Raw genomic sequence first — 22,636 nt, 5'->3', positions numbered from 1 at the left:
CTTTGCACACGCTGTTCCCTCTTCCTGGAATGCCTTCCAAGGCCCCTCAAATTGTCACCTCCTCTATATATTCCCTGATATATATATTTTTAAAGTTTTATTTATTTATTTAAGTAATCTCTACACCAATCTCTATATATTCCCTGATATATTTTTTTTAAAGTTTTATTTATTTATTTAAGTAACCTCTACACCCTGTGTGGGACTGGAACTCACAACCCCGAAATCAAGAGTCGCACGCTCTACCGACTGAGCCAGCTGGGTGACCCTAAAACTTCCCTGATTTTTCAACCAAAAAAAATAATTCCTTCAACTAAACTTGGTCTCTATAAAATTGTCTTATATTATACTTACTCAACCATATTCTAATAGAAACATTTAAGGATCTCAAAGTAACTTTAGCTGCATCCCACAGTTTTAATGTAGTGTTTTAATATCAAACAGTCCTAATTTTTGAAATATCTCTGTATGATTTATTCTTTGAGTCATGAGCTATATAGAAATGAGTTTACTCATTTCAAATGTATAGGTTTTTTTGTTTGTTTTTAGGTGTAGGTATCTGAATTTTTTTTCTAGAGAATGGAATCTGTGTGATAGAGATACTGTACACTTTGTTGAGACTTCTCTGTGGTTTATTTTCATAATTTTCATGTGTTTTGAGGGTTATATATAATGCACATTAGATCAACCTTGCTAATCATCTATATCTTCACTATATTTTGTTTGCTTATTAATTAGAAATGTGTTACAATCTGTACTATGATTGTAGCTTTGTCCCTTTTCCTTGTAATTCTATAAATTTTTGCAGATACAGCTTGTTTATACAACCCCTACCTCTTGTTTATATAACTTATATATACAGGACCCCCCTTTTGCAGACCGAACATTTCCTCTTTTGTTTGAACTTAAAACCCCCAGTCTACGGGGATGAGAAATAGAAGAAACTGTGGCATTAGATCTGATTGATTATTATGGGTTTCTTGATTCCTGTGTGTTTTCAGCACACTAGAGACTTATAGTATATTCCTGAGAGCTCAACTATACATTTTAGAAATGGAGTATTTTATTTTTCAAGGTACTTTTATGTGCCATATGTGTGAGAACTAGAGCTTGATGCATTTCTTGACATAGTGTGAAAAATAACTTTTCCTTTTGTGTTTTTACTTTTATAATATGCTTCCTTTTTGAAAAAACTTCTGTGGTCAATACTTTGGTCATTTACATGTTTATAAGATTCCATTCGAGACTAAGTGGTAAAGATAAAGTAATTCAACAGCTGAAGGTAACTAAATGGGTGACTTTGGGCAGATCTCTTTAACTTTCCAGGTCTTTTTTTCTATTTAATACAAAGTCTGTAGTATCACTAGTTTGAAATCCAGGCGGGGGAGGGGGGGGGGGCATTAGAATTCCTCTGGGAATATTTTCTTAAATATAAATACTCTTTTACCTCAGAATTGGTGAATTAGAACCCTTTGGAGTAAGGTTCCAGGCATCTGGGTGTCAACATAAATTGGATTCTTTTTCTGCTAAAGAAATAAAATGTCTCCCCCTCCCCAAATCTGGAGACACTGAGAAACTTTATACCAACCCAAATAGGTTAATATAACTGTTTCCTCTCTAACTTCATTTCTTTGTTAATATAAACTATGTCTGACAGGCACACAATTGCTCAACACTAAGGGTGACTGCTCAGGTGCAGAACACGGATAATTCCATGCTCGTCTTTTTAGGATCACAGTCACTCTGTGGGTTCCTGGAATGGGGTCTCTGTGAGATCACACTCACTCAATAGGACCATAAAATCATGCTTTGGAAACCTGACCATTTTTGGTTTGTTGGATTCTATAATTATGTACTTTTTGGTTTTTCTTCAGTACTTGGGAAAGATTTTAGAAAATGTACCTTGTCTCAATCAACTATGCTAAGGGGAATACAGAAGACAAATATTCAAATCCGAGTTGATGTTTTAGAGAAGAAGAAAAAGTGCTGGAGCTCTGGGGGCTCCATGTGGACAAAGGGAAAGAAAGAAGGTTCTTGGGAGGAAGGAAAGGAGGGTGACCAGGTCCCCTCCCCAACCAGTCTTCTCCTTGAGGTATCTTGAACAGTGGGGCGGATTTCACATGTATGAATGCATGCCCTGAAGAAAGGTTCATACTTTCTCTCAGTTCCTCAAAATTCTTCTTCCTGGGAAGATGGTTCGATCCCAGAAATTACAAGGGAGCCATCTTCTAATAGAAAGCACAGGTGTTGGGGTTGCAGAGAGAGTTCCTGCCTCCAGGTGAAAACATAGGGCATATTTATTTTGGAAGATCGGTAGCTCAGTTCAAACACGCTATCCCCTACTGCATTTTTCCTTTGAATGCTAAGAGATGCAGATTTCCAAATGGAATTTTCCTTGAATGTCATACCAGGCTGTGTGGTATAGTACATTCAATAGGGCGTTTAGACTTAGATGGGCCTGTTTTAATTTTGACTTGGTGACCCTGGGCATGTTTCTTAAATTCTTTGTGCTTTACTTACTTCATCTACAAAACAGAATTAAAAATACCAACTGCAGAATTGTTGTGAGGAATGAATGTGATTGCTTGCAATAAATGCTAATTTTCTTTTCTGGGCCAACAGATAAAGAATATAATCATCCTAACTACACGTGGAAACATTTAATACTAAAAGTAGGTGCTTTGTTACTTGAGTCTTCTATAGTCGGTGTGGAAGGCATCACTTGAGAAGTAAACTCTCTATCCAGCTTCCTGTAGCTTTACTTTGACTAGCCTGCTGAAGTCCTGTTGTTTCTTATTAATTTCTATTTTCTTTGGAGATTCAGATAGCGATGGTGGTCTGATTTTAGGTTCTTGGTTTTGTCTAAAGTGTTTAGTTCAGGTTTTGGTTCTGGCTTGCCTCTATCCATCAAACATTTGTTTCACATCTAGTGAATGCCAGGAAATATGGAGAGTAAATAAGACATGGTTCATAGTGTTCAGATCCTCAAAGATCTCCAAGTTCTTGGCGGGGAGGGGCAGATTTGAAGGGACACTGTTGGCATCCATTGGGCAGGACAATCACAGAAAGGGTTGTGTATTCAGAAAAGACCTCACTATAACCAGATGGGGTGAGAGACATGGAAATAAAGATACATGGACAGATTTGAAAGAAGTTCAACTACTGCCTGTAGTGAATAATAATATATATTTTGAAGGAATCTTTTATCTATCTTATGGAAGATCAGTTTTTGAAACTCCGTTTGGCACTTCATTTTTCAATGTAAGTGGAATCCCCCAAAATATGGCCTAGATGTCTCTGACCTGGATGGTCAACTATTAATTGTTCTGAGGGAGAAGACAGAAGTCTGGAGAAGGTTTCCAACAGAGCGTAGTGCTTGAGCAGTGTTGGGCAGAAGCCTGGGTTTGAAAGGGGGTGTCCTTAAACCAGGACGTTCAAGGCAAAGTAGTCAGCATTTAAAAGAACACAGACACTGCCATGTTTGTGGAACTCAGTAAATATTTGTTTGCTTTTAAAACTCACCTTTGTCTTCAGTTGCTTCACCTCAAAAGTAGAGGGAACCACTCTGATCTTATCAGGTACAGTAACATAAATAGATAGGGAACACCAGAGAGACTGTCTCACAGTTTCATTACAAGGGATCACGATTGAGCCACTTTATCATTCAACCTGTATCAACAGGCCGTATAGCAATAAACCAGTAATACATTTTTCAGTATGTTCTTTCTCATTAAACCAAGTCAAAAATTTCACCTTAATACAGGTTAAAGGAAAATAAACAAAATACTTGGCACTGGGTTTAATGTAGAGCCCTAGTTTTCCCAAGATAGAAATAGCTTTATTGTTTTGTTTTTCTTGTTAATAAAATTAGGAAGACTTCATTAAATGTGAAAAGAAATAGGACTAGGACAGTTCATCTCAGAGAGATGTCTGATAGCCAATAATCTTTAAATAGGGAAAAATACTGTTTTGTATTCTCATGATATGAAGTACATGATAATTCCAGTGGAAAGTGATTTGCTTTTCCATCATACTATCTACAAAAATGGTTTTGTAAGAATATAAATATAAAGGAGATTTCAAGATAAATTATTACAGACATTTTAGCAAAGTGGCTTGCCAGTGAAAACCCTGTTTTGGTATTGGTTATCCCCATTCTCTGTCTGCCTCAAGAACAACTCAGCTCAGCTCTCCCACTGGCAAGCTATGTGGGCTCGGGCATGTTAATTGAATATTGCTATTTTCAGATTCCTATTTTTTATCTGTGAAATTGGGAATTCTCCTACCAATTTAAAAGGTGTTTGTTGAGATAAGGATGTATTTGTGAAGCACCTAGCAACTACCCCAGGCAAAAATAAGTGCTGGAAACCATCTTTAAGGCTACCTTCAGGTGGCAAGTCTCCATGGCTTTTCCTGTCTTCTCAGACAACACATTTTTTTTCCTTCATTTGTATTCACAAAGCACTTTGTGGACCTCTGATTCAGCATGCCCTATTATGATTACTCATTTATATCCACCTGCCTGATTATCTGTGAGTTCTTTGAGGACAAGGACTAGGTGGCTAATTATTTTCTGTTATCTGACATGAAACGAGGCCCTGATGTAAATAAGAGACCAGTGAGTAGGGTTGCATTGAATTTTTTGATTGTAGTCATCAAAATAGATCCCAAAGGACACTTAGTCATCACGTTTCAAAAGTGCTTCTAGTCTACATCTATCATTGAATGTAATAAAACTTTTCTCTTTCCAAATATTGTCCTAGTTAATAAATCAAATTGGCCTCTCACATAATTGGTCCAAATTTCAGAAGTGTGGTATTATGTAGTAGGTCAAGTTGTCTTAAAGCAGCTGGGGTTTCAGTTAGACATTACTAAGGACTTCCTGAGGATTCATGATTGCCAAGCCCCAGAATAAATACAGGACTAACTGAGAGAAGCTTGAAGTTCTTAAAGCCTTTGCATCAGATTTTTATTAGTGCTGAGTGGATTCAGTGGTATCCTGCTTCAAGTGGAGAAATTGATGAGTTTACTTCCCAAGCTAACAGGCCTTGAGCCTGTGGGTTTGTTTTGCTAAAACCATTTTACTATACCTGTGCACTTAAGGTTTCCAGAGGACTTTCTATCCTTGGGAAAGCCATGAGGGGTACTCCACGGGCATCCTCGGGTTTGGATTTGGAAGGAGATCCTTGTGTTCCTTTAAAGTTATGGACCACACACATTCCCTGCAGGATGAGGGAAAAAAAGACTGGGGTCAGACTGCAGCCATCAATGCCTGGCCATCTGGGAGGGTGGCAAGGCCTTTCCCCTAGAATGTCATTGCCATCGTGACTTTTTCCCTTTGAGCCAGTGGGTAGGGACCATGCAAAGACCTTGGGCACTGTCTAGGTGTTTGCTGAACACCTCTAAAGGCTGACGAAGCATCTGACTGATCACCACGTGGCCAGTGATAATCAACCCACCCCACTGAGCCTGTTTCCCCACCTGTAAAATGGAAATAACAACACCTCTCTCACAGATCTGTAGTGATTAAAAGACACAATGAATGTAAACCACCTCATAATAACAGGTAACATTTACTGAGGGCCACTCTGTGGCTGGCATTGTCCTGAGAATTTTACTTTCCTGCATCGAACCCACTCAACAATCTTACAAGGGAGGTACTATTATCATCTCCAACCTAGATAAAGAGGCACGGCGAAGTTAGATAACTTGCCTAAGGTCACACAGAGATTTTTAACTCCGTAGCCCTTTGATCATACACTATACTCTTCTGCCTCTTCTTAAGTGCCAAACTCATAGCAAATAATCAGTGTGAGTTAGTCTTTACCTCCTGCCCAAGATGACCGTCCTTAATTTATATGACTACTGTTTGCTTGAGATTAAATAATTCAGTGGCATTTTTCTTCTATTGCTTCCATTAAAATACTCTCCCTCTAAATTACTACTCACTTTTCTTTATTTCCTACTGAGGCCCCCTTCATAACTGAGTCTGTCTTTACCATCTTCTCTGCTTGTTTTGCCCTCATAGAGTTTATCTGTCTCTTTCCATGCTCTTTTCGCTTGTTCAGCATCTTTGTTTCTATATTCAGTATCTTTTTTCTAAAGGAATTTTAATTTTGTTTTTTTAAGATTTTATTTATTTATTTGACAGAGAGAGAGAGAGAGAGCAGGAACACAAGCAGGGGGAGTGGGAGAGGGAGAAGCAGGCTCCCTACTGAGCAGGGAGCTATGCCAGGACCCTGAGACCATGACCTGAGCAAAAGGCAGATGCTTAATTGACTGAGCCACTGGCACCCTTGATCTTTGAATCTTTCCTGTCACTCTTCAAACCCTGTGGAACATTTATATAAATGTTCTCTACTTGGCTTTCTTCCATCTCACTCTCCAGCTCTGCTTAAACCACCTCCATTAAAGAAATGGGGGAAGTGGGAGGTGTAGGAGCTCTGAAGATGGGAAGACCCAGGTCAGATTTATGGCTTATTGGTTGGATGGCCATCGGTCAAGTTACTTATTCTTGAGCCTAACTTTCTTCATCTAGAAAGTGAGGATAAGAATATGGCAGGGCTTGTCCCAGGAGCATGTGACTTGGTGGATATAAAGGGTAGGGCACGTAGTGATTGCTCAGTTAACGGTCCACTCCCCTCCATTTCATTTTCATTGGAAACACAAAACAAGAATGCACCTATGCTGCAAGTATGCTCCTGCTCTCAGACTCCTGTCTCCCAGTCTCCTCTCCAAGTCTCCACTTTGGAGGGCTTCCAGTCTCTTCTAAGACCCATTTCCAAGCTCAGTGTGAGTGCATGTGAGGTGTGTACATGGGCACACGCAGATAACGGCGGGAGACCGTGGGGTCTGTCTCCTGCCAGAGCCATTTGGTACTGGTTCTGGCTCTTACATAAAGACCATTTGTAGAAAACAAATTTCGACATTGACCATCAATTGGGAAGCTAGTAACAAAGCAAACAGTAATTGAGCAGTAGGAAACAGGGCTGCAAGTTATTGAGAAAAAAACAAGTTTAATACAAAAGCAGAATTTGTATGTGGGTCCTTAGAAAATGCAAAGGTTTTCACAGATTTCATCCCATAAAAACCTCATCAGTAGCTTGGGACAGTGAGCACCGCTCTTTCTAGCTGGGGAAGCTCGGTCCAGGACTGAGGGACAGCACAACAGTTTGGCTTTTGAGCCCAAGCCTTCATTTTTGAACTGCTGATCTGTCTTTGAAAACCCTCTCTTCTCCTGAAGCCTCCAGTACTCCTTTCCTCTTTTAGAAAGCAGTCAGTGGGAAATATCCCTTAGGGGATATCAACATCTCAGGATCGTCTCAGCACCATTTTTCCTGCAGCTTCATACAGACAATTTGCGTTGAAGTCCTCCATCTTTTGCTTTAGAAAGAAAGCCTGGATCCATTAAAAATAATTTTGAATTAAAATGGAGCTTCCTAATCTCCATTGAGAGATCAGTGTTCTGAGTAAATGTGAGCATTTTCTGTATCTCAGCAGGTAAAAAAGTTGGAAAACTCAGAGTTAGAGGTTGGGAGAGGCATATGTGTATTTTGTACATTGGGAAGGGCAAGGAGGAGGCATTGCACAAGGGAGTATTAGGTCATGGGACCATGAAATCCATCTAAGTGTGATGCCAGTCTTAATGGGGGCTTTGGACCAGAGCAGGCTAAATCTTAAAAAAAAAAAAAAAAAAAAAAAGGGAATATAGACTCTATGATTCTATTCATACGAAATCCTACAAAAGACAAACTCATACAGAGTGATGGAGTGACGGAAAGATCAGTGGTTGCTTGGGAATGAGGGGAAGGAAGAGAGAGAAGGATGTATCTGTATGTCAAAATTGATCCAATTGTACACTTCATGTGCCATTTATGATCTGCCTAGCATACTTCAGTAAAACTATAAAAAGACAAAAAATAAAAATTAGCCTCTTCACTTCCAATCCAACTCAGATGAAAAGATTTCCTAGTTGAGCAGGTGGCAAGGCCACCAGCTTTTTGAAGAACTAAAATCATCAGAAATGTCAAGATATGGAGAAAACTATATTAACTAAAACTTTTCTCCAGAAAGATTATTATATGTGGTTGAGAAGCTATCTGGAGTGGAAATAAGACGCCCAAGAGCCATGTTTAGATGGTAACAGAAGCCTTCTAGAAAGTCTGGGTGTGGCTGGAGGAGGGTTTTCATACTGCTGAGTGGGATATACAGGTGTGGACAAGAGCTGAATCTCTGGGGATGTCTGAGAAGGGGCTGTCTTGCTTCCATCCACAGTCTTTGTTTTCTGTTCTTCCCTCAAGCAACACTTAGCTTCTCTCAATACCTTCTGCACAAATATTTAAAGAACACTGCTCTGAGGGTACGCCAAATTACGTCAGCCAGGCCTCACTTCTTAGCCCAGTGTTGAAGGAAGTGGGGCAAGCCATCTGCCCCAGGCCTTCCTCTTCCTGACCCCATGGGGAATATGCAATCAGATTCCCGAAAGAAAAGGTACTTTAGAAGTCCTTTTTGCCCTCCCCTCCAGCAACCCTCAGTTTGTTTCCTGAGATTAAGAGTCTTTTATGGTTTGGGAGGGTGGGAGGGATGGGGTGGCTGGGTGATGGACATTGGGGAAGGTATGTGCTATGGTGAGCGCTGTGAATTGTGTAAGACTGATGAATCACAGACCTGTACCCCTGAAACAAATAACACATTATATGCTAATAAAATAATAATAATAAAAATTAAATATACCTTCGCAAATTAAAGAGCATTTCAAAGCTACAAAAAAAAAAAGAAGTCCTTTTTGTGGCAAAAGGATGCATAATCCTTGGGGAAAAAATGGCCACCTACAAGGCTGGGGCAGGAGGAGCATGGACTTACACTGTGGTCTGGCTGACCTGACTTGCCGTGACCCCGGCCAGCCTTTCAGAGGGCACGAGATGGGAAGACACCAGAAAGAGGGAAGCCGACCCACCAGAAACAGGGCTACAGCAGTGCCCAGGATGAAGCCCGCAATCACGTCGGAGCAGTGGTTCCGGTACTCAGAGACCCGATTGAGGCCTGTCAGGAAGGCGGTGCAGAGGGTTCCCAGGCACAGCACGGGTTTAGCCAGCCGACTGCTCTTTGTCTTGATTGTGCTTGTGATGTACATCTGGAACAGGACGGACACCAGTGAGCGAGAGGCCGCCTGCCTGTAGGTGGCACCCACAGGTGCACACACGTGTACCACGCACGGGCAAACGGGGCCGTGCCAGAGGGGACACACTGACTGCCTGAGCAATTCCACCAAGTCACTTAGGGAAGAATTTGGGTAGGAAAGTAGTGCAGCAAGAACCCCAATAGCCACAGACGAGGCATGTTGTTCTGTATTCCAGGGGACCCGTAAACAGAAACAGCGGTGCAGAGAACAGCTGCAGCATAAAGATCAGCTTTAGAGCATGCAGTTTTCATGCAACTAATTCAAGAATCATTTGGGGGTATTAGGAAACCCATATCGAATCTCAGAGACCAAATAAACCTTCTGTGAGAATGAATTTTATGGAAGAGAAGACCAGGTAGGTGAGTGGCTATCCATTTCACTTTTGGTGTCCCCCGGAGTTCTAGCTGATTCTTCGCAGTTGCAGGCCACAAATACAAAAGCATTGACTGGTTAGTTGATTGACTGAAGTAGAACTTCCAAGTGAGTGTGTCACACAAGCAGGTTTTAGCTGCGCTGGGAAACGGATTCTCACATTCCTTGGAACAGCTGTGGTGGGCTCTCTCCATGCATTTACTCTAGCGTGTTTTAAAATATTGAGCCTTTCTATGGGTCCCATGACATCTGAAAGGTTGGGAAGACCTGACCTGAGGAAAGGATGATGCAATTCATGACACCTGAGATGTAGGCTGTTCTTGTCCATTGTGGGGAGTTGGGCAAGACTCTTAAAGTTTCAGAGGCTCTGTTATTAAATGTGTGTCTCAGGGCCTAGCGCCTCTTTCAAAGAAGTCGTTAATCACCTTTGGCAATGGTTACGAGAAACCACTAGAGGGCATTGCTGATCCATTCCATAATTTCTTTAAAAATTTGACAAGTGAGTCTGCAACTCTGAAATAGGATGCTAATACTCATAGTGTATAGTGTGTTTGTATTGCCTGAGCACGGACCAGTTGAAATAGATGCATTTTACGATATGACCACGGAAACTTAATTTCCTAAGTTCACAATTCACAACGGTGGTGTGAATACAGGCAGACGGGATTCTCTATTATGTGTGATAGATGCCCTGAGGAGAACTGGTTAGATCGGTTACACAAATGAGAGCACATCATGACACCATTCCGATGCCGTATAGGAAATGTCACTTAACATCTATACTAGATATGTGTAACTTGAGTATTTTATGTTTTTGTGTTTTTTAGGTATACTCTTCATAAATCCTTCCTATAAGATTACAATCTATTAAGAGCATGAGCTAATGCTTAGTATTCTTCACAGTATTAACTAGCACTTAGGAGATCCTTGTTGAGTGGTTTCTGAAAGCACTTCACACATAATAGGGGCTCAGAAAGTGTTCACACAATTGGAATCTTGTATCAGGGTTTATCTGATTATAGTCCGTCTGTGGGGCATGATTTGAATTGGATTATATCTGAATCCTTGAAAATAAGTGCTACAGCAGCATGTATTCTGAGTGAGCAGACTTCTTTTTACTCGAAAGAAATTTATATCTCATTTGATGAGACAATCGATTATTATGAGTAACAGATTTATTTTCATAATTGTGTTATACAATGTCACGCGGCAATGACTTGAGTTTGATCGATATACAGGAAAGGGTTCAAGAGTACATTGCTTCATATAAAATTTGGTTCTAGATAATTTAGAACAAATGGATATTTTGAAAAGTTGAAGAATATGCCGAATGCCTGAGAGGACTTTCTTTGTTTAAAAAATATGTGGCCTGCTGATCGATCGATCGATCTATCTATCTATCTATCTATCTATCTATCATCTATCTATCATAAAGCAAAGAAGGCTTACCAAGCTACAATGGATCTGTTTTGTAAGTTGAGCTTCTCTATTATCTACATGCATGTTTCCTTAGTGGGGGCCAGCTGAAATCATTTTCACACATATTCATTAAAAAGTAGACCTAAAAGGAATAACTAGGAAAGCTAATTTTGGGTAATTGGTGGCTGACAAATTCATCCTACAGATGTGATCCTGTGAACTTGGCACATAGGAACCATTGTTTTAAAGAGAATATTCAGCAATTTATTTTAAACTGAACTGAATAGAACAGACCTGTAGTCAGTCACCTTCTCTCCATCCCGAATGTGTGCATCCGGGCGACATCAGGGACACGCTCTGATCACAGGCAGACTCTCAGCAGAGAGCACAGTTACTCTCACTGGAGACGGTGGGAACCCGCTCCCCTGGGGAGTGGGGTGAGTCTTGCTCAGAACCTCTGGGAAGAATGCATTATTTTAAAGGGGTCTTTCCTCTGCCTTCTCCTTCCCCTCCCTTTCATTGAGAATCATTAGACTAGTCATACCTGGAACATAAGTTCAAGTAAGGAAAAGGTGTGTTTTTGACCAATAGTTGCTCTTCCACAGGTTAAGGCATAGGATATCCAGCCTTTGAGCTGATTCTTTCTATACTTCTATACTCCTGGTTCTAAGGAAGCATAGGCCAGAGAAAGGGGAGATGAAGTCATTTCCAGAATGGATGCAATTAAAGAGTAGGAAAATAAAAGGGACACCATTGTTTCTTCTTGTATTTTAAAGATGTGGGACACACTTCAGGTTTTTTTCTGTAATGAAAGCAAAAAGTATAAAGAGAACATCACACCCTAGTGGGGGCAGTCAAAGCCCGTATGATTTGGGGAGCAGTGAGAAGTGAACTTTTGGGTGTTGGGGGTCACGTAGGATCATCCATCCATTCTGGTTAAATGAAGAGGAGGAGTGTCGGGGGGAGCAGAGGAAAGCTGTGTTTTTGTCCCGGTCCTGCTGCACTACCCAGGCAACCATGTGCATGAAGGCCCACACCTGCAAATTTGTAGGCAGGTGTGAGAAATATGTGCTGTTCCGGAGCCAATGAAAACTTTGGCAAGGAGTGTCGTTGTGGGCAGTGGGAGAATCCCAGACTTGGTGCCAGGAGCCTGGGTCCCAGCTCCAACTGGGGGCTCTCAGCTATTCTCTGGGCCTCAGTTTCTGCCTCTGTAAAATGGGAAGATTTGACTAAGAGATTATCGACATTGCCAAATTAATAGCCTCTGACAGGTCAGCATATTACCCTGTGATGTTGGGTAGGGGGGTGTGGGGGCAACAGCGTGATGCTGTACAGGAGAAACATGCTGTCACATGTTTCCTGTAACACTCTAAGTGACAGCGATGAGAGAATGAAGGTGAGGAGGGCAGAGAGACTCACATCCCAGCCAAACGCTCGTCTTGGGAGTGACAGCGGGACTGGAATACTCACCGTGGCATATAAGGCGGAGTAAATGCTCAGAGCAGCGTGTTTGGAGGGAAAGGATCTCCGAGCCTTTTCTATCACGTCCATGTCCCCAGTACAAATGTTCCCATTGTTGATGAACTGGTGGTGTGCCCGGCAGTCTGTACTGGTGTAGTTGGGCTTGCACACCGTCAGGAAGTACGGCGTTAGGTGCCCCGTGACCACCTGCCCGGCGTTTACAAAAATGTCAGTAGCAAAAAGTCCGAAGGCAAATACCCCTACAAGGAGAGTGGAAACGATCAGGAATGGTGACGTCGGTACAGTTTTGTCCCCAAGAGAAGACGTAGCGGTGAGAGTCCACAACAACCTGCCAAAGAGGTCTTCACCAGAGTCAGACGGTGCCCTCACTTTCATCTTTGCAGGGACTGGTGCCTGCTTCCCCAACCACTTCTCCAACCATTATTTCCTCCAAGCTGATGCAGACGTTCTGCTGTTTGCATTTTACTGTTTTGTATAAGTAAGGCAGAAGCAGTATGTTCTAATGGACAGAACTAGAATTTTGGAGTCCTACGGTTTTGGGCTCCATTGAGTCCCAGCATTGCTGACTCATTCACCTTGTATAAGCGATTTGCCTTCTCTGAACCTTGGGACCCCCAGTCACAACATGGTTGGCAGGGAGTGATACCTCACAAGGTTGGAAAGATGACATAGAATAGGTCCAAAATACCCACTATGGTGCCTGGCTTCAGTAGCTACTCAACAGCAGTTACTTTTTTTCCCTGATAGAAAATACATTCTCCCCAGTCCTGTTTGGAAATGCAAGTACTCCGAGGGGATATCTATGACATCATGGCAGCTGAGAGTGAATGGGGTTGTGAGGGAGTTATCCCTAAAAGAGAGAAAAAAGGTCATTCCAGAAACCTTGATTGAATTGGATGCTTCATTTGATGTTGGGCAGAGAAAATGAGGAGAAGGGACGAGTGTTAAAGACACGCATTGCTGACTGTGGCTATAACAAGGTTCCACACACTGAGCGGCTTAAAACAACACAAGTGTACCTTCTTCTAGTTCTAGAGATCTGAAGTCCAAACTAGGTTTCACGGGGGTAAAATCAAAATGCTGGCAGGGCTGTGTTCCTTCTGGAAGCTCGAGGGTAGCGTTCGTACTTGGCCTTTTCTAGCTAGCGTCTAAGCTGCCTTCATTCCTTGTCTTGTGACCCCCTTCTAGCAATCATATCATTTCGACATCTGCTTCTATTGTCACATTTCCTTCTTTGACTCAGATTCTCCTGCCTCCCTCTTATAAGGACTTTTTGACTACATTGGGTCCACCTGACTAACTCAGGATACTCTCCTCATCTCAAGATCCTGAATTTAATCACACCTGTAAATTCCCTCTTGTCATATAAGGTATCAAATCCACAGTTTCCGGGATCAGGATACAGAGATTTTGGGAGAGGAAGCGTTATTCTTCCTGCCACGCCGACTTTGCTGTTTGGCTGAGAATCCTGTGGGTAGGCTATCTTTCCTGGATTTTATCTGTTCTCTGGTAAATTCCATGGGATTAGTCCCGGTAAGATTGAACATGGTAAAGCAGAATTCCTTATAGGAAGCCTCACTGTGAACTCTTTCAAAGTCTATACAGTACAGCTATAGATTATCCGTGGAATATCGTCTGTTAAATATATCAAGCGGGGCTGCAGAGCCGAGGTACGTACAAGTTGTTGGAAGGGACAGACACTTCGGAAACGCACCTCAATTATGGGAGAAGTTGGCAAGCGCGAGAGGCAGTATTAACCCTAGTCAAAGATTTGCTGTAGTTTCAATTAAATTTCTACCCCACTTGGACTCCCATATTCAATGTCCTCGATCTGCAAATTGTGCTCATATCAGCACCCAAAAGTTAACCCATTATAGCATTATAGAAGTGAAGACAAGTTTGGCTGAAACCTTCATCCGGTTTTCATTTTGATCTGTATTGATTGCTGTAATTTTCTTTTTTTGTGGCTTTGCCAGGATGTGCTTTATCACAGTGAGAACTGGCTCTTTTAATAGCTTCAGCCGGCTCACTCCCAGAGGGTCTGACCTCTGAGAGTAGGCAATCATTGATCATTCGTGGCAATTTTCACCCCCAGATTCTGGAAGTCTGAATGGTTAGACATTTTTTTACACCTTCAAGCAAGAGTCTTAAAGACCAGGTCTCTCTGGCTTTTTCAAGGGGGCAACAAGTCTGTCTGGGCATACTTTTCCAGGAAACTAGGGTAATTTATGATTTGAAAAAAGAAAAGTGGCAGCACCCTCCTCTGGCACTTTATTTGTCAGAAGTGCTTCCAATTAGGGCGGGTTTGAACTTTCTGAGACGGGATTTCCAGGCTCCTCGGATCCGGGTCTGAGGTGCCAGCCCCACGGTCGTGGTGATGCTGCTGTGGGCAGCCCTGCTCTTTATTGTTTCGGGATATTTGTGCAGAAAGTGGCTTTCCCCTCTTCTTCTCTGCCTCCTTAGGATCATCTCTGCTTTTCCTGATGCCCTAACAAGCGTCTGCTTTCCAAACCTTTCATTCTGGTGCATTTGATCTAGCTTCAGGGAATCCACCTGCCTGACACAGGCCATGCCAACAAAGGGCGGTGGACCCCACAGCAGTGATTCACAGAGAAAGTCAGATCCTGCAGGGCTTTTGTAAGACACTCCAGCCATTGCTCTGAACCCTGAGCTCCTTGTGTGTCTTTTCCCAGCCTCAGAAGCTCACAATAGCTACTTTTGTCCTTAGGGTCAGGTGAAACACCATTTATGGTCTCTTGCAACGTATGATTTGCAGGAGAGGTTTTTAAAATGTCTATAGAATCTACCTTGGTGTCAAAAATTCTTTCAGTGGGGTCATATTTTTGAAATTTTAACAGATACATTTTTCATTCCTATAACCCTCTCTCCGCCCCCCCCCCCCCGCAGTGGGTTCTATTTATCTTATGAACCTGCTCCCAACAGTCCTACTTGCTTCGGGGGAGCTGATCACATTTATGAATGGATTTACAGCCAACACAACAGTCTAAAAGTAAAATGCTTCTGCTTTGCCAGAGCGATGTGCTTGAGACACCTGTCGATATTGTTCATTTGTTTGGAATTCTGAAAAGGCTTGGATGGGAAGACTAAGAGCCATGGCCTGGAGGATGTGACCACTGAGTTTCTAAAATCAATCCTAATGCAGGGGAGGATGTGGCTGGGGAGGACACACAAGGAGAAGCCAGAACTCTGGCTGAGGGAGTGAAAAGGCATTCCCATACTCTCTGCCTCACATTGGCTGTCAAACCCAGGAACAGGGCAATATGATGATTGAATGATTTTTGGAAATCTAGTTGAAGTACATCTCAGGGTATAGCTCAGCCCTGTAAACCTTTTGGAGAAGCTTCACATCGAGCATGGTATCAGAATAGGGTGCCTCTATTAGCAACAGCAGAGGTGGGGCAAATTGGTTGAGCCTAAAGTCCACCTTACAAGGCTCAGACATTCTGGTGTGGTATGGGGTAAGCGGCTGTAAACTGCCCCATCCCTAAGGGATGATGGGCATTAGAATGCTGAGAGGACAGAAGGCTAGAAGGGCCTGGAATTAGGACAAAGAGATTAATGATGATGTCTGTGGTCCTTGTCAGGATGATACAGATCAGCTAAGGAAACCTGAGCATGCATCTTCTTTGTGGCCTAAACAGGACACCTGTCAGGCATGAAGAAAGATAAAGGATGAAGAAAGAGGAAGGCAAAGGTATTAAAAAGTCCTTATTTTTTTCCCTCAGGATTCCATGTGGATCCATCTGATCTCAGTCTCTCTCGGGACAAGTTAGGGTCCTTGATTGCTAGCAATTTAGGACATGGAGGTAAAACTCTGGGATCTGGTCCCTGCTATGGAATCAGTGCAGGATTCTACCCTTTTACTCAACTGTGAATGTAGCAGGAGCAGTGACATGACCAGGAAATATGCATAAGGAGAAGTAGCAAAGCCACAGATAATTGGCATGCAAGAAAAAGATACTAGGACTCATAGCAGGATACCTTTAGGTCTTCCAGACAAAAAACCGGTCAAAGTACATAACCAGACTGCCTGGTGCCAAGGAGGATGCTACTGATTTTCACACAGGTGACCTTCATTAGGAAGCCTAGCCCCAGACAGTAGGGTGGTAATGGGGTGAAGAGGCATTGGTGGGGTGAGGGAAGGACTAAATTCCTTTTAGCTACAAAGATCCTGTGATCTTAGGGGGAACCTCTAAATTGAAGGTCAGCTATTCTATATTAAATTATAAATGTGTAATTTCCAGTTTAAAATGGCACCTTGCTTAATCGCCCCTGGTAGAACATCTCTCAATCGTCTACTAAAGTATACACGATACCTGTGAAAAAAGATGGAAACTCCTAATGCCAACCCAAAAGGAGAATCAGGAAGGGGTTCCATTATCAGTAAGTGCCATGGAGTGGGTTTTCTCTCTCTCTCTCTCTCTCATACACACACACACACACGGACTTTTACTTCAGGAAAAACTCAAACTTCTCCTTAAAAGACAGATCAGGGGAGAAAACCTAGGAAGAGATTTCCTTTCTCTCCTACAATCTGGCCCCTGGCTCAGAGATTCGGGATTGAGATTGCTCAGAAAATAGGGCTGTGGTCACTCTACTGGATGAGTTCTGTTTGAATTTGCCTGGAACTGTCTCCTCTCCTTCTTCATTCTTCTAAATGTATTCAGAGACACACTTCTGGGCAACAGACAGGGGCCCCTTCTGGGAACAGACCCACACGCTCTAGAGATGAGTGCCTGAGGGGCCCTGTAGTTGTGTGTGCTTTTCATCCGCACAGCGGTGGGGGTTCAAGGAGATGCCAGTTCACTGGAGCTGAGGAGCTCCGGCAGAAAGCCTGCTAACTGGGGACCGGACTCGTGCTGTGTGCACCAACCTGCTTTCAAGTGTGGCCAAGAGCAAGCCACACTTCTATCTGCTCATGAATACTGTGGATGGTCTTGCCTCACTTAAGAGTGAAGAGGGTGAAAGAAACAATCACATATCACATGGGGTCTTGGAAAAAATATTCCTATTTTAGACTAGTATGATACTATTTTACTTTTTCGTACCCTTTGTCCCAGTGAGAATTTTACATTTGTGTGATTGTCTAGTGATGTCCATCTCTCCCATTGGAATTGTAGAATATATAAGCTCTCTAGGAGCACTGAACACGCCTATATTAATGTTGCATCCTAAGTACCTAGTATCAAATGTGGCACATAGTAAACATTTAATACTTATTTGTGAGTTAATTAATGGACTGCTAAAGAAACTTCAGAGTAAGAATAGGAGAAGAGGATAAAAAAAGCATAGGAACTTGTCCAGATTTTCTAGCTCATGGTGGTGTCTCACATCCCTGATTCTATTGAACACAGGGTTGACATCCACACAAAATCCAGCATAGTACTAGGCACTTAGCGAATAAAGAGGATAATTGAAAACTGGAACTTAATAAGTGTCTCAGGAGTCAGGAAACTTGTAAGTCATCATTTGGAAGTTAAAGGATTCTCCATTTTCAATGCAGCAAGAATGAAAAAAGAACCTTAAATTGGAATATGGAGATCCCTGCTATACACAACATGATAGATTTCCTACCGGGGAGATCTGCGAAGCGTAAGGAATCTGGAAATCACGATCAGCTTGGGTACAGTTTTATACCTAGAGATATCTTTGAGATAAACGTCCTCATTTCTGAATCCTGAGAACTTGCAGTGGTTGTCAGTTTAAATATTAACACAGGGGTACATGGAATCATGACTCTAACCTATTTTCATGTGGAAAAACTAACATCTAGAACTTTCAAAAAGAAAAGGATATTGAAAAAGACATAAAAATGAGTTATCTGGGTCAGGTTGGTAACAGTACTCTCTGAAGAGGGGGAGGGAATCCTATTCCTCCCTCAACACATGTTCTCAGCCTCTTATCCAACATTTCTAAAAGAGGGCTGCTCTTCTGTCTATGTTGAGCAAAACGATGCAGTGAAAGAGAGGATTGAAGAACTATTGTGCTGTGTGACATTGAGAATGCTTGAACATTTTCTCGTGTTCAAAATTTAACCAGCTTTGTGAATCTTTTGTCATCGCTTTCCTACTACGTTCAAAAAACAAGGAACACATCAGTTCCTAGCCTTTGTTTTAGTGGGAAAATGGATGAAAATCTTATCCCACATGGGCAAGTACAAGTACATGGGTTCACCAGTGCCATTTTCCACAGTGGGAGAGGAACACCTAAGGAACTCGTAGGTTCAGTTTCCTCAACGTACTTTCTGATTCAATCACCAACTTTTAATTTGAAATCTCATCTTTCATCAAATCCCCATTGCAAATGGAATACCAAGATAGAAAGAAATGCACAGAGTTCCTTTTTGCTTTTACTTTTGCCACATCAAGATCCTCAGCGGAAAATCTCAGTTGAGAAAGTCACTCAGCTGTTGATCTCAATTCAGTTGTGAAGACCATTCTTTCAGGAAACAACCATTTCTTTAGGAAAAGTAAAGATGGTGCAATGTCTTCTTTTTAACATGCTTTATTCAAACTGAAGGTTTCCTAACGAAGAGACTTATCTGTGGTTACCGTGGTCGTCCCATTTCCTTGCAAGGATGTACTGCATGGATGAGATGTTTGAATATGAGTGCCATGGATACTAGGTAAAAATAATTAAAATAATAGCAAGGATAGCTAATATGCTGTGTTTAGTGTGTACTAGATATTGGTCTACATACTTTAGAATATAGTTCACTCAGTCCCCACCACAACTCTATGGGGTAGACATTGTTAGTATGTCCACTTTTCACAGAGGAAATTGAGGCATAGAGACGCAATTAACTCGACCAAGAAGAGCTGAGATTAGAAACTAAATAGTAGAGCTCTAAATCCATATGTTTTTTAAGATTAATTTATTTATTTTAGAGCGAGAGTGAGTGCGGGGGAGGGGGCAGAGGGAGAGAGAAAGTCTCAAGAAGACTCCATGCTGACCGTGGAGTCAGAGGTGGGCTCAATCTCACGACCCTGAGATCTCAACCTGAGCCAAAACCAGGAGTCGGATGTTTAACCGGCCAAGCCACCCAGGTACCTCTAAATCCATACTCTTAATCATAATCTTCTAAGCTTATATTTTCATGTACTTAAAAAAATATGGGTAGGTATCAGGCCATGAAAAAAAGCACTTTAGTTCTATTTGCTTGGTCACACACACACACACACAGAAGAGGCAAGGATTTAGAACATGCCCTGATGAAATGTACTGCACTTGTCACAACAGAGCAAGAGTTTCTCAGTATTTTAGACAACAGTTTTCTGACAAGAGTCTGATAGAATACCTGAGATATGTCATCATTGAATGAGGTACTTTTTTCATCACCTTGGCAATAAATCTGACTTTTTTTCTAGTGTAATACAATACCATCAGTGCAAACTGATCTACATATCATCAAATATTATTTTATGCTTCAAAAACAAGTTTCTGACACAATTGAATACATCAGTTCCTTGGACAGTTAATTTCAGGTGTTCACAAAACAAGATCTTGTGGTCTCTTTCCTACAGAGGTCAGGAAAACACCAAAGGCTGACAGCAGTCTACTTGTCTTGATGGCATGGTTTTAATCCTAAGAACCATTTTATTTAAATCAACTAATCTGAACCTCAGTTTCTTTGTATCACAGGGTTATTATGCAAATCATAGAAATAGTTGTAAGAACATTTTATGAATTGTGAGCTTGATATAGATATTAGTTACTATTATTTTTATAACTGAGGGAAATAAATGTCCCCAGTAAAGGTGTTTTAAATAAATTGATTATAAAATTATTTTTAAAAAATAGGAAAGAGACAAGAACCCTATAATTCTAACAACTTCAAATATTCGACTCTGTGATGTGTTATTCATCCTTTGTATTAATAAAGCAGCTTTTACAATATGATGAGCTGGTGGTTTTAAAAAATACCCTATTATTTGTTATTATAACCACTCACTGATAAGTGAAGATAAAGGATAATTACTTAATAAAGATGATGGGTAATCAACTAGAAAACCCCCCAAATATTTTTATAAATGAAAGAACAAACATACTTCTACTTCCCCAAACCATAAAATGACATGATTTCTTGATGATATGGTTTCATCTCAACAGGAGTGTCTTCTTTAGCCCTCCTTTCTGAGGACAGTTCCTCAGTGTTTTTCTCTCTCAAATGTCTGACTTCTCTCTTACTCCTGGTCTTTAAATATTTGCTTCTCAGTTCCCCTAGACAGTGTGGATCCAAATCTGGTTCATAGAGACAAAGATCCTAAAAGTTTACCAGAGGCAGTGGAATTATTTTCTTTTTAAAGATTTTTATCTATCTATCATCTATCTATCTATCTATCTATATCTATCTGTCTATCTAGCGTGCCTTTGTGGGGGGAGGGGCAGAGGGAGGAGGAGAATCTTAAGCAGATTCCGTGCTGAGTGCAGAGCCCCACGCGAAATCAAGAGTCCCGTGCTTAACTGACTGAGCCACCCAGGCACCCCGAGGCAGTGAAATATTACAATAAAATAGAGAAAGTGGATGCAAATAATTCTAGGAAGTATGCCCTAGATACAAACTAAATGTGGAGCGGGAAGATTTTAGATTCCTTACCTACCAAAGAATGTAACACTGGGCATATCAAATTCTGGAGGGCTTCCAAACAACAGCCTTGGAGTTCCACCCTTTCTGATCATGTTCAAAAGTTTCTAAAGCAAACCTGGTGATCTGAATTCTCTCCATTCTCACCACCAACCAGCATCAAGCCCTGTTAGTGACTGACAGATACTGACTTGGTGTCTCTGCTTGATGCATTTCCTAATCACGGTTATGATGTTCTAATGTGATAACTTAAATTGTTTCCAAAACACTACTTTTTTTTTTATTGAGGTATCACTGACATCTTAGTTTCAGGTGTGCAATGTAACAATTAGATATTTTTATATATTGTAAATTTTATTTTTCACATAAGTGACCCTTTATCAATTGTTGGGAGCTATTTCTAATACTCAGACAGTATTTCTGCATCTCACTATGCCTAATTTTGTGATGTGTGTAACATCTTCATAGCAAAAATATTGATATAATATTTTAAGCAAAAGTCTGAAGTATACTTGTTTTCTTAAATCTTTAAAACTGAGGGAGATCCTACTCCCAGGGGACATTTTACAGTGTTTGGAGACATTTTTGATTATCACTAGTGGGACAGGGGTGTTACTGACATCTGGTGTATAGAGGTGAGAGATGCTACTGAGCGTCCTACAATACTCAGGACAGTCCCCTACCCCTACGTGGAAAAGAACGATTTGGCCCAACATTTCAGTAATGCTGAGGCTGGGAAACTGCTTTACAGGAAGGAAGTTCACTGAAGTGCCATGAATTTGCATTGGCTCTTCTGCAAAGTGTTGAGAAAGTGGCCGTCTATTTCTTCCTTTTATTAGAGTCCAGGCTTTAGACACTGGTGCTGGGAGAGCCCTCAGGGAAGGATCACTAGAGTCTCATATGACTAAATAACTTTCTTCTTATTTTTTTTTTAAGGTTTTATTTATTTATTTATTTGACACAGAGAGACACAGTGAGAACAGGAACACAAGCTGGGGGAAGTGGGAGAGGGAGAAGCAGGCTCCCTGCTGAGCAAGGAGCCGGATGTGGCACTCGATCCCAGGACCCTGGGATCATGACCTGAGCTGAAGGCAGACGCTTAATGAGTGAGCCACCACGCTAAATAACTTTCTTCTTGATAATGAGAGTAACCTATAGAGTTCTGGATGAGGAGTCTTGTTCCGGTCTGGAATGTTCTCATTCATGGAGGATGACACTCAAAGGAGAACAGATTTGTTCTGTGCACTGAGCAAAGCAACCACAGGCAGGCTCATCATAACTTCTGGAGACCCTAACAGAGGTCTGGTTGTACCTTTTAGTCATTCAAGGCTCCCAGCTCCAGCAACGCCCCACGCCACGCACCCCGCCCCCGGCCCCCACAGCCCCTGGCATCTTTGCTCCCTAGAAGGAAGTACCCAACATGTCAGTCTCAAAGTCTGTTGGCTTGGCTGCTCATGAAGCCCAGAAACAGAGTTTCCAGAAACGGAGGTTCCATTTTTCCCCTAAGATCCATCCTGGCTTTCTTCTCCTGATGCATATCCTAAAGCTTCAACTCTGGTTTCTTTTTTTTTTTTTTT

The 22,636-nt window shown here is 41.6% G+C and overlaps 1 protein-coding gene across 1 annotated transcript in view; it reads right to left on the bottom strand.

Annotated features, from left to right (window-relative positions):
• Positions 1 to 22,636, bottom strand: part of PLPPR1 (phospholipid phosphatase related 1) — a 45,369-nt gene that overhangs the window by 1,255 nt on the left and 21,478 nt on the right. Inside the window, exons 3-5 of the mRNA XM_081803276.1 lie at positions 12,443 to 12,693; positions 8,957 to 9,133; positions 5,091 to 5,222 (exon numbers count right to left, since the gene is read on the bottom strand). Of these exons, the coding sequence (XP_081659402.1) occupies positions 5,091 to 5,222; positions 8,957 to 9,133; positions 12,443 to 12,693 (560 nt within the window). The remainder of the gene's footprint in view (positions 1 to 5,090; positions 5,223 to 8,956; positions 9,134 to 12,442; positions 12,694 to 22,636) is intronic.

Source organism: Leptonychotes weddellii, chromosome 14 (assembly GCF_054177405.1).
Source record: "Leptonychotes weddellii isolate Sample4059 chromosome 14, ASM5417740v2, whole genome shotgun sequence".
NCBI lineage: Eukaryota > Metazoa > Chordata > Mammalia > Carnivora > Phocidae > Leptonychotes > Leptonychotes weddellii.
This window is presented reverse-complemented; position numbering and strand designations above follow the sequence as displayed.